At 39.4% G+C, this 13,094-nt stretch overlaps 1 protein-coding gene across 1 annotated transcript in view; it reads left to right on the top strand.

Moving 5' to 3' along the window:
• The window catches only part of LOC143040358 (putative glutamate receptor), a 94,423-nt gene extending 84,031 nt beyond the window's left edge, over positions 1–10,392 (top strand). The window contains exon 12 of the mRNA XM_076211344.1: positions 10,170–10,392. Within this exon, the coding sequence (XP_076067459.1) occupies positions 10,170–10,234 (65 nt within the window). The 3' untranslated portion in view covers positions 10,235–10,392. The remainder of the gene's footprint in view (positions 1–10,169) is intronic.
• Positions 10,393–13,094: the final 2,702 nt, after the last annotated feature.

Genomic DNA, 13,094 nt, shown 5'->3' with positions numbered 1-13,094 from the left:
AGAAAGTGTGCCAGCCTGAATGCCCAGGCTTATGCCTGGGGCAGTCGCTACTAACCGGTCATGGCTAGTTTGGTGAAATATTTTAAATATCTTATCACACTACTTAATTTTCGCTTATCCACGTAGAATTACCCCTCGCCACCACACGGCTGTAAACACGACTCGGTGGCGCGATTGGTAGAGTCCCAGACTGTCAGTACGGCGGTGCCGTTGGTACCTGGTTCAAATCCTGCCCAGGGTTGAAATTATTTCAGTATCGCTGCGCTTCAAGTCGTTACTCCAACTCTCGTGGGCGGGGAGTTGGGTGTGTGTGTGCGTGTAAGGTCATAGCATTACCCATAGATCGGTCATACGAGCTCTGAGCTCTCTTCCGGGAGGGAAATAGCTGTCGATCACGAGTCCAACACGTGATCCAAAGACCAAGGTGAATCACACTGTACGAATACCCTATTTTGTAAAGGATATGTATTGATATCAACATCTCGACTTAGCTGAGAATTGCAGTGTGACCTTGTAGTCAGTTTGGTCACATTCGTGAGTATAGTATACATGGGTCTTAGTCACAATTTCTAAATAGAATATCATCTACTTGGTCGGGACTTCTCAAGTCTGCGCTTATACAGTACGAGGAGAGTGACGATGACACCATGGCCATAGATACGTCACTCTCCCAAATAAGACAAGCACAGGTGTCGAGTATTTCTAAAGTAGCCTACTTACACCTACCATAACACGACATGGGATAATCGGCACCCGACACTCAACAACAAACACCAATCGAAATTGTACGAAGCAGTTGAAGAGTTGCATAGTGATATACAGAAAGAACTAGGCAGTACTCCAATAGCGACCCGCACAGCCCCTAATAATAGAAACTGTTACCACCAAACTATGGACCAAGCTAGTCGCAACACGAATAAATAGATCAATAAAATAAGGCCGTGCACAGCTCGCACAAGTGACACAGGACACAAACACAAACAACATAAATGGACATAGAATAAGAAAAATGCACATTGACTATAAAGATTAAACATATATATGTTTCATGAATCATAAATGGGTACTTAAACAGTTACCAGTTTATTTCATTCTTAGGCTTCATACGGCGAAGCTGGAGTAGTGCAAAGCCACTCTTGAGTTGGGTGATAGAAGATGCGTCCAACCTCAATCGTCTGTAACGGTCTTGATGTCTCGGGCCGAGCAGGTAATTTGCGGAGAGAATCATGTGCGATAATCTCTGGTAATAGGGAGGAGATACTTCTGGTTGTTGGGGAACACGTAGATGATGAGTTGGTGTCTCGTAGTGGAGAAATAACAAAGGGAGGGCGTGTGTAGAGTCATACTTAGCTTTATTCTAGTAGTTTGCCAATGTACGGTTCGATACTTGAAGATTGTGTAGTGCAATGGTAGAGGCCCAAAGGACTTGTTTATTTGAGTTGTCGTAATCGACGAATGTAGAAAAAATCTACGTAGATTCAGATGAATCGTGGGCGTCTGCTTCTTTTCTTGACTTCTCTCTGTTCTTGGTTTTCTTTCTTTGTTCTTCTTTTCTTGTTTCTCAGCTTTCTCTTGTATATCCATTGTCTCTGCTTGTATCTCCACTCTGGTTCTCTGTAGACTCTCTGTCCGGCCTTATATAGCTTGGGAATTGGTGATTACGTTTCCAGGATGTCGATGCATATTTAAACTAGGTAGTTCGGCTACTTCTAACCAATGGGAAAGAAGAACATGTTTTCGTGCTAAATTAGGTAACATTTTATAAGTTTGGCGTTATCTGACAGAACGTATTCGAAGCGCGCCCCAACAAATGGGTATTGAGCAGTGCTTTACTTTGTAATATACATTTTGATATACGCACATACATATTATGAAATATATACAAAATGTCTTTCCACAAGTGATAATAACAACATTAATTATAATACACAATACATCATATCCACTCAAGACGTGTCTTAAAAATACTAACAAGAGACTTTATTAATGCAAGGGCGTGACACAGCAGAACCACAGGATTCTATTCACGCTGAGGACGTAGCAGAAATAAACTTTGCTATGGCATCACATGTTACTACGTACGTGCTTCCTTTGTCCACAAAGGAAGCACGTACGCAACAGTATTCATTTTCTTGTGAGAAAAAAAAATATCCACAACTATTGGCTATTTTGACGGGATCCGACTTTATTTAACTTTTCAAAAAGCCAGTCACTACCCTGCATGGTAGCCAAAGGTGCTGAATAAATTCCCTTCTACTTTCAATCAATTCTGCTAATATGAAGGTTTTCATGAAAGTAGCAGTTGCCGACAAGACTGACGAGTTAAACACCATGTGAGGACGGAGCCTTTATCTGTACAACGTTTCGCTTATTACAGCTTTTTCAAGTACATAGTTGTAATACACATGCTTGAGATTAAATAAGAGCAATGGAGGGAATGGGGGAAAGAAAGAAGTAGGGGGAGGGGAAGGGGGAGGAGGAGGAGGAGAGAAGGAGGAAAAGGAGGAGGAGGAGAAGAGGGATTGAATACTGGGAGAGGATGAGAATTGTGCCCCAACGCCTGCGGACATTTGAGCCAGCCTTCTCAACCTTTCCCAGTATTCAATACCCCTTCTCCTCCACCTCCTCCTCCTCCTCCTCCTCCTCCTCCTCCTCCTCCTCTTCCTTCCCCTCCCCCTACTTCTTTCTTTCCCCGTTCCCTCCGTTGCTCTTAGCATGTGCATCACAACTATGTACTTGAAAAAGCTGTAATAAGCAAAACGTCGTACAGATAAAGGCTCCGTCCTCACATGGTGTTTAACATGGAGGTACCATTCCATCAATTCCTGATATCTTGAAGAGGACCAAAACCGACCCAGCTAGTTGGGAGTCGGAAGCTGCTGAAAGAAATATTTGGAGAGGGACTATCCATGAAAAAATAGCCGTTTTTTTAAACAACAGAAGGCAGCATGAAGAGACTAGGAGAGCCGAAAGAAAAGCGTTAACTCAAAACCCCTTGAACCCTCCTACCATCCCATGTGGTACAAAGGCAAAGGATTACAAAGGCGGAGCATGCCAACAGGAGACCTTTTGGTCCATATCTAGGTCGGATGCAAAAAAAAAATCATAATAATAATAAAACAATAAATAAAAACTATAATAATGTAAATAACAAATAAAATAAATAAATGCATAGGTATAGTTAAATAATAAACAAACAGGTAAATAGTAAATAATAATCAATTGACATATAACTAATAATGAATGAAAATCAAACAGACAAATGATAACAAAACAAAAACAAATAATATAAGATAAATCATAATCATTACAGCATCTTGCTTAGGTTTATGTGGTAGCTGAGGCCGACTTTTCCGTATAAATACTGGGCCGATATCACATCAAAGAAAGTCTCTCTGAACAAACTATACTCGAAAACGAGTTGTTCACCGACCGATAAATTATACACTGGTCAACAATTTTTTTTAAAATACCTGTCTCACAAACAAAAGGAGGTGAATTTGATCTTTTTTTTTTTTTTTTCTAATTTCAAATATGTTTTCAGTTTTTTTTTCTATTAGGCATAGTTTTTCTGTGATGGCATATTATATCTTAAACAATTATAACTAATAAATGAGGCTGATATTTCAATTAAACTTAACTTTGAAATGTAGAAATGGCTGAAAATGTTTAGGGCAAGACCGGTTAGGAATAAGCTCGGACCAAATGCCGTGTCCTCTGCATGATCCACCCTCCTCCGTGGCGTATATCTTGATCAGTCAACACTGGCGTATATCTTGATCAGTCAACACTGGCGTATATCTTGATCAGTCAATAATGATGTTTGTTTACCTTTATTAGCGTGCTACCCCTTGTCGAAGCCGGTCCGGTCGACCTCTGGATTCGACAGGCCTTCCGGGTTGCACTCACGTCAAACATGAGGCAAACCCGTGTGCGTTTCTCGCTGTGTACGTGTTACTGCCAGTCAACAGTTGCCAAATGTCGCTAGCCATTTATAGAATCGTCCTGTTTTCAAAAAAGGATGTGTTTGTTGGATAATCATTTCACTTTGTGTTAAATTAATAATTAACAATTAGACTCTATAGGTAACGTTTATTCTAGTTCTAGTTAGGTATATAATTTCAAATATGATAATGATGCCATAAGATAGCGCTGTGCAGGATTTTGCAAATAGAAGTACGTGTATCTGCAAACATATAGTCACGTGCTGGGAGGTTGGTACGATGCATTGCATGTAGCTAGATAATGTAGGCCCTTGTGGACACTTAGTTGTAAGCCGAGGTATTTAATATATACTATAAGGAGCAATGTGCCTCTGTGTATACTTCTTTCTGTGTGTGGTTGTGTACGTAATGTCTGACAAATAAGATACGCCGGAAAAAACGATCTTCTAGAAAAAGTGAAGATGAAAATAGTGTGATTCAAAACTTAAACATTAAAAAAGACTAGGTAATAAAATCCTTATATGTCATTTGCAGCAACTCCACTTCACTACGGGACTTAAATCTCGTGGGCAGCATTAGCTGCCAGCCGTACGACGTGTCGTAATAATACTCGCATCATAAAATATAGTCACCGCTTATATCTATCGTTCTCTCTTTCACCCGTGAATTTTGAAAACCACAGAGAATGTGATTAAGAGCAGATTAGGGAGAAAGAAAAACACAGGGGCGACTATAATAAATATAATCAAGACTCCGATATGGTAGCGTCGCGAATCCACTTGCTCCTCATGACGCCTACGTGTGCGGCACCGTATGGTAGGGGTTAAATACTTGATTTTAGATGTTTGATGTATGCAACCCACTTACTTTAGCCTTATATTTGAGCGTAATTTTAATGTAAATTTTTAATAATAGGAATTCTTGTAATTAACAAATTCATAATTGTAATGATTATTTCCTAATTGTGTACAGGAACAAGGCACACAACGGTGCACAGCTGCTGTTGGTAATGGCTGACGTTTACAACAATTACCTTCGTCTACGGTTGTCAGATGTCCTCCTCAAAAAGGACAGTTCTTGCGAACCTTCCACCAGCACCATTCCAATGTGCGCTGTCACTCATGCTGGAGGAACAGTTTATACGGTTAAGTCAGCTTCACAAGAGGGCATTTGTTACAATGTGGACCTCTCAATCGGCATGTGCAGCTGCCTCTGTGGAAACACAGGAAGCGTTTGCAAACATCAATTAGCAGCGTCGCAGTACAGCGCAGTTCGCCTTCCACAACTATACGCCTGCACTGTTGCTGAAAAAGAAGTCTTGTATAAGGTGATATACGGCGACAAACCGATGCCGACATCGAATTTTTTAGATGGCTTATTTGCTGATACACCTGTTAATGCAGTATCTCATGGTAATAAAGAACCAGCTGCATGTGACGATGAGCAAGGAGATGTAGCTCTCGTTATCGAGACCTCCGCAGAGACAACAAATGAAAATCAATCAATTGACACCAGCATTGATGAGTTCACAAGCATGATCAATAGAGAATTAAAGAGACCTAAAAGCACCTGCATGCTCAGCTCCTTTGCGGTATTTGAACAGAGGCTGAAAGCCTGCAGAAATCCTGCGCAGGTTACTACTTTCCTTTTGACTGCAGGTTGCACTATTTTTAAGGCATCGGAGGCGGCAAAGAGAAAAATTCCTCGTCAGCCAACGACCATTGCTAGGCGTCAGTTTGGCCAACCAAGAGGCAAAGCTGCCTTACTGAAAGGCAAGATAACAAAAAGGAAAAGGAATTTAGCCTTAAACATATTAAAAATGTACCAAATGCTAAAATACATTGATGTTTCCATATTACTGTTTCATTTCCTATACCTAACTTATTTCAAATCAATCACAAATAAATACTAACTAATAATTAATGAAAACAATTTAGCATGGGGCATTCAAATAAATGTTCTCTAGGTAATTGCCTTTATTTTAGAATACAGTTACATTTTTATTTATTATTTAGGAAGATTATGAAATACTAGTGTAAACGCCCCTGAAAATCACGGGATTCTGATTTCTCTTAACTTCCAAATAATTCCATCATTTATAGCTTGCTATTACAGTAATTTCATTTGCGTGTTATTCGATTTCGATCTCCTTTAACTATTTATTAATAAATCAAAATGCACATTTTTTCGAAATAAATTTATTATTTCGTTGCTTAGGCGATTACTTTTGATATAACATTTTCAATTGTTATATTTTAAACCAAAAGCGCATCCTAGTCACTGTCAAATGACATATAAGGATTTTATTACCTAGTCTTTTTTAATGTTTAAGTTTTGAATCACACTATTTTCATCACTTTTTCTAGATCGTTTTTCCGGCGTATCTTATTTGTCAGACATTACGTACACAACCACACACAGAAAGGAGTATACACAGAGGCACATTGCTCCTTATTATAGTATATATTAAATACCTCGGCTTACAACTAAGTGTCCACAAGGGCCTACATTATCTAGCTACATGCAATGCATCGTACCAACCTCCCAGCACGTGACTATATGTTTGCAGATACACGTACTTCTATTTGCAAAATCCTGCACAGCGCTATCTTATGGCATCATTATCATATTTGAAATTATATACCTAACTAGAACTAGAATAAACGTTACCTATAGAGTCTAATTGTTAATTATTAATTTAACACAAAGTGAAATGATTATCCAACAAACACATCCTTTTTTGAAAACAGGACGATTCTATAAATGGCTAGCGACATCTGGCAACTGTTGACTGGCAGTAACACGTACACAGCGAGAAACGCACACGGGTTTGCCTCATGTTTGACGTGAGTGCTTCCGGGTTGGTTGCAGACGCTTGACCCCTCCCGATGCCATGGCCGAACCCGAACTACGTCCTCTCGCCCTCGGGGACTTCTTCGGCGTCCTTCTGCTCTTCGCCCGAGGTAATACTCGGCCCGAGGTCGACTACTTCTTCTTCCTCCTATTCTTCTTTCTCTCTTTCCTTCCTTCTTCCTCTCTCTCTCTTTCTTTCTTCCGCTCTCTCTCTTTCTTTCTTCCTTTCTCTCTTTACTTCTTACATTTTCTCTTTCTTCCTTCCTCTCCTGCTGCCGAGGAGCCCTCATCACCTGAAGGAATGAAGTGTCACTTGATCCAAATGTCCTTGGTCTGCCTGGGACCACTCACCCAAGGGCTTTCTCCCAAAAGGCAGCACAATGAAATCGTGTGGCGCTTGTCTTTACAAAAAACATGAGAGTACACTACGAATTTTTCTTCATAATCTCAAAACGGCAAAAAAAAAAGACTCCTGAAATTAGAGTATAAGATAAAACAAAATAGATTAGAATAAAACAAACCCAGCCAAATCCAACTAAACTAAGCTATAATGCAGTACAAAACCACTCCGAAAAGACAAGAGGATGAAGTCGGAGATATGGACCATCAAAGGGGGGGGGGGGGACATACACAATACGAAGTAGTGACGCAACAGTACATACAGGCTATCACACCGGGCTCTTTTCCCTCCCACATCCTGCCTCTAACATCCAATTGAATAACTACAATATGAGATCGCTTACAGAAATCTAAGACCTCTCTAAGAACAGTACAACAGTATGCCTCACGTTCGTATAGGCTCAGAACCTCACAGTTCATTATTTAGCTTTGTTATATATGACGGCAAGATAATTTGATATTTCGAATTTAAAAACATGTGTACATGTATATATATATATATATATATATACATATATATATATATATATATATATATACACACATATATATATATATATATATATATTTGTTTGTGTGTGTGTGTGTGTGTGTGTGTGTGTGTGTGTGTGTGTGTGTGTGTGTGTGTGTGTGTGTGTGTGTGTGTGTGTGTGTGTGTGTGTGTTTGTGTGTGTATGTGTGTGTGTGTGTGTGTGTGTGTATGTATATATATATATATATATATATATATATATATATATATATATATATACAGTACCACATTTCAATTTCAAGCATGCTGGCCTTTGATGGATTAGAATTAAAATGCATTGTGGTTGTTAAAATGTATCTCTAATCACTGGGACCCATTCAGTGTTGTACATATATATCTATATGTCAACTGAAGTCGTTTTTACTCAAACTCTCAACGGTGGGCGCTGGTGAAGCCCGTGGAAACCCCGTGTGATAATCCTGAAAGGGGTCTACTGCGTCGACCTGCTGCAGTGGCGTCACCGGACACATTGCTCGGCCACGCACGAACCAGTGGCCCTTCAGAATATTCGAGGCGACATACCATAACGTAGAATTGTCCCTCTAACCAGGAGTCTAAGATCAGAATGATAAACAACTGCGTGTCATATTTTTGTTAACACATGGAAATATATATGCAGAAACATATAACTTCATAAGAAGTTGGGTCTATCATCTGAAGCTAAAGTGAATGATTTCTAGTCTCGCTCTTTCTCATTATTGTTCTTTTTTACTATTTCTGTCTTTATTTCTGTTGTTATTGTTGTTATTATTATCATTATTATTATGATTATTATTATTATTACTATTATTATTATTGTTATTATTATTATTATTATTATTATTATTATTATTATTATTATTATTATTATTATTATTATTATTATTATCATTATTATTATTATTATCATTATTATCATGATCATTATTATTATTACTACTATTATTACATATAAAAATCTATGGAATTTAAGAGCAACTGTATGAATCAATTATTCCCACTGGTGTATAGTTCCACTGTTTTGGTCGATTACTGTAACAACCAGGGACCCTGGTTATTCATTTTCACCAACATGTGTCTGAATCATAAAAATAAAAGAAATTTATGTCAGTATTGGGAGATAGGGTTGATGAAAGAGTATTAGAATGGTTTGGACACATGGAACGAATGAGTGAAGAAAGACTAATAAAAGAGGTATGGAAGGCAGATGTGGAGGAAATGAACATGAGGGGACGTCCTAGGATGAGGTGGATGGATGGGGTGAAGGGGGCTTTGGGGAAGAGGGGAATGTCTGTTGAGGAAGGACAGAAGAGGATAGAAGACAGGGGTGAATGGAGAATGGTTGTATATGGATGATGTTGTGATGCATGAGTTGGAATGGGCGGGGGTTGGGGGGTGAGGTAGTATGTGTGAGCAAAATTTGACGCAGCCCAAAGGGATTTTTCCCCGTCTTCTCCTTTTATGCATGGGGGGGGGGGACGGAGAGGGGGGTCGCCGATTTAATGAAGCGGCCTTGCTATGGATGTGCTGTGTCTTGCGACACTGCCTCTGACCCAGGGCAGTGGACAAGGTGCAGTGATGACCCGTCTTTCAGGAGGTGCTAAGTTAAGAGGGAGGATGGAGGGGTGTGGAGTGTTTTCGGGGATGGAATGGGTGGGAATGATTTTATGCCTTTTCCTTTTTGGCTACCTCCCTTGTAAGGGGTAAAAAGCCTTGGTATATGTATGGTATATGTATGTATTGGTATGCTTGTCAACTCGTATGAGAGCGTTTGTACAGGTTTCATATTTTATGCAACTCACATTTTAGGGGCTCTAGTGATATCCCTACTGACCAAGTCAGCATTCTTTTATGGCTGAAGACTAATCTACTCAAAACCTCTAAACAAAAACTACTGATCGTTGTTAACTTTTACTGTCCCTTCGCCCTGCTACTCTCCTCTATAACTTCTATGCTTCCACCTCTTCGGTGTGAAATTGTCTCCATGGATAGAGGCACTGCTCACTGGTGACAAAATAAGCTGACAAATGATTCAATCTTTCACCAGCCCTGGTGACTGTTTTTTGCCATTAAAAGGTATATTTTTACCTAGTTTTATATTTGCTTGGCTCACTGCCTTACCTATCAAATATACAGGTAATTATCATAAGTGTAACCAATGAAGTTGGTAAAAGTGTAGTTTCTAAAGGATGAAAATGTTTGCCAGGGCAGGCGAAAGGTTTCTGAAGTACGTCTTTTAGTCTCAAATGCTTCTCAGCACCCGTACTAAACGATGTGACGTCATAACATTCAGCGACGCACATCTTTGAAATGTCCCTGAGGCTGGCCTTTGGTTGGCCTATTCTCTTAAGTAAACCCAAGCTCTTTGACCTTATTATTACGACTGGAATCTAGTCAAAGACAAACAACATTACCTTATGACAAAAGTGACCTATATTCTACAACTTTACTGCTGGTCGCAGGGGCTGCACTTGCTGGTCTGGTGCTGATAGGCGAGATCTTCTTGGGCAGCCGACGACGTCACTAAACCTTAATTCAACCACTGCGAGATCAACACCTTACTACGAGTATATAGTTCCAGCATTCAAACCCCACCTCCATGGGATCTAATCAGTCAGTTTGAACTTCGAATAAGCTACCTCGAGAGGCGACGCCATAGAGTACGATTCGACCATTTATGTTTCAGTTGAATAAACGTTTAACACAATGTTTCTTAGCCATTATTGTCCTCGCCACCCCAGCTAAAGTAATCCAGTACCCTCTGGTATCAGAATCAGGTAGATCAGCATCCCCTTAAACGTGACTACAACTACTTTAAGGGTAAAATAAACTAAATCATGCATTACTTATTGGTTTATTTTTCATCCAGAACAAACAAAAAACGATGGCACCAGCAGTTTTGGTGACCAACAAAATCAAAGAAGATGCAGTAGAAAAAAAAAATAACATTCTCAAACACAAGAAAGTGTGCGGTGTGATTCTCATCACTACATTTGTGCCACCACGATCCCAAAGCGCTAAAAAAAAAAACTAAGCAAGAGTTAGAAATTAGGCCAAAGCAGATAATGAGATTATAAATATATATATATATATATATATATATATATATTTTTTTTTTTTTTTTTTTTTTTTTTTTATGTTCGTATGTGTACCGGAACATTCATTGTCAAAGTCAGGGACCTCAGCAAATGCGACACCACCTTGGATCAAGCTCAGCAACTGGCGCAAGAGAGACCCACGTGGACACAGTACAACTGGTTGGCTCTACGCGCCCAGATGGACAAGGATATTGACAATGATAATAAGCCTGATGTGGAGCATTTTCCTGACAGTACAATACCTAAAATATCATATAACACAAACTTTGTCAGCTTTCTCGCCATACACCAGTCCCATACTGGCCATACAAGAGAAAACAAATACCCCAAATCTACAAATGTCCTAATCAAAAGAAGAAGGACCACGCAGATTAAAAGTAGGAGAGACGAAATAGAAAGTGTACAGCTAAACAAGCTTATCAACAAAAGGCAGAGGTTAGAGAATAGAAAGAGACACATGGATGAAATAGAGGAAACTATTAGGACAGGTAAAAGTATTAAAGGGACCGAGAGCAGGCATGCTTTAGGAAGATAGCAAATGATATGTTTGAAAGATGGAAATGGAGAAATCATTAAATGCAAAGACAGAATGGAAGAATTTTACCAAGAGCTTTAATCGTCGAAGACTGCAGTTGAGTCAGTAAATTCATGTGTAGACGCTAGAAGTGTACCAGAGATTACAAAGGAAGAAGTACAATTTGCTCTAAAAAATATGAAACTAGGAAAAGCACCTGGGGACGATGGTATATCGATAGATCTGTTGAAAGACAAAGAGAAATTAGTTCATATTAAATTAGCTCAGTTGTACACCTAATGCTTACGTCAAGAAAGCGCTCCTGAGTGCGTGATGTATGTGTATGTAACTCGAGCATACAAATATAAGAAACTGTGCTCAACTTATGTCTCTCTTGAAGGCGCAGTGGTTAGAGCCACTGTTTACTTGGTACGTTGGAGCTGAGTTCGAGTCCTTGGCTTCACTACGTATCAGTTTCCGCATATGTCTCCGTCTAGCGCATTGTCAGTCTCCATCGTGATGACATGGAATTAAGGTGAAAAGTTAATGTGGTGGAAAAAAGATTAATATCTGCATTGGGGACCATTTAGTGTGTGTGTGTATAACACTTACACTCGCGTACATACTATCATTGCACCATCATAGCGGGGATGGGTTGAGCATAAGATTTGTGTATATATATATGTAACTCGAGCATACAAATATAAGAAACTGTGCTCAACTTATATCTCTCTTGATAGCGCAGCGGTTAGAGTCACTGTTCACTTGGTACGACGGAGCTGAGTTCGAGTCCTTGGCTTCACTACGTATCAGTTTCCGCTTGTGTCTCCGTCGCGCACATTGTCAGTCTCCATCGTGATGACATGCAATTTAAGTGAAAATTAATGTGATTGAAAAAATATACACACACACACACACACACACACACACACACACACACATATATATATATATATATATATATATTTATATATATATATATATATATATATATATATATATATATATATATATATATGCTAAGGGATCTAAACAAGGAAAGTCTCAAAGTAGGTTTAAAAATGAATAAAAGTAAAACCAAAGTAATGTTCGACACGAAAATTCAAATTAAATAGATTACAATTGATGGTGAGAGTCTTGAAGAAATTGAAGAGTATAATTATTTAGGCCAGATGGTGAAAGTGACGAAATATCATGATGATGAAATAAAAAAGACGCATTACAATTGCTTGGAACGTGTTTGGTAAGTATGATAAAAACCTGAGAGGCTCCCTACCTTTATGATTGAAACGTAAAGTTTACAATCAATGCATTCTGCCAGCAATAATCTACGGGTGTGGGACTTGAAAACTGACGAGGCGATGGAAACAAAACTAGGGACTGCACAGAGGAGAATGGAGAAATCAATAATAGGAATAACGCTGAGAGACCGAAAGGGAGTAAGTTGGGTGAGAGAGCAGACTAGAGTGAAAGATATTGTAGAGGCTGTAAAAGAGAGGAAGTGGAATTGCGCAGGTAAGTTAGTGCGGACGACTGATGAGCGATGGAGCAAGTGTGTTACTGAGTGGACGTCGCGAGATAGGAAGCGCGGAAGCGGGAAACCAGAAAGGTGGAGAAATGAGATCAAGAAGCTTGCATGAGTGACGTGGCAGAGGTTGGCGCGGTCGTGTGAATCATGGAATGCTATGAAGGAGGCCTTTGTTCAGCATTGGACTCAGGATGGCTGATTTGATTGAAAGAGCATACCAATGAAATAAACCATGGACTGAAATCTA

The sequence above is a fragment of the Oratosquilla oratoria genome, chromosome 28 (assembly GCF_046742065.1).
Source record: "Oratosquilla oratoria isolate Oo_2021 chromosome 28, ASM4674206v1, whole genome shotgun sequence".
Lineage (NCBI taxonomy): Eukaryota > Metazoa > Arthropoda > Malacostraca > Stomatopoda > Squillidae > Oratosquilla > Oratosquilla oratoria.
This window is presented reverse-complemented; position numbering and strand designations above follow the sequence as displayed.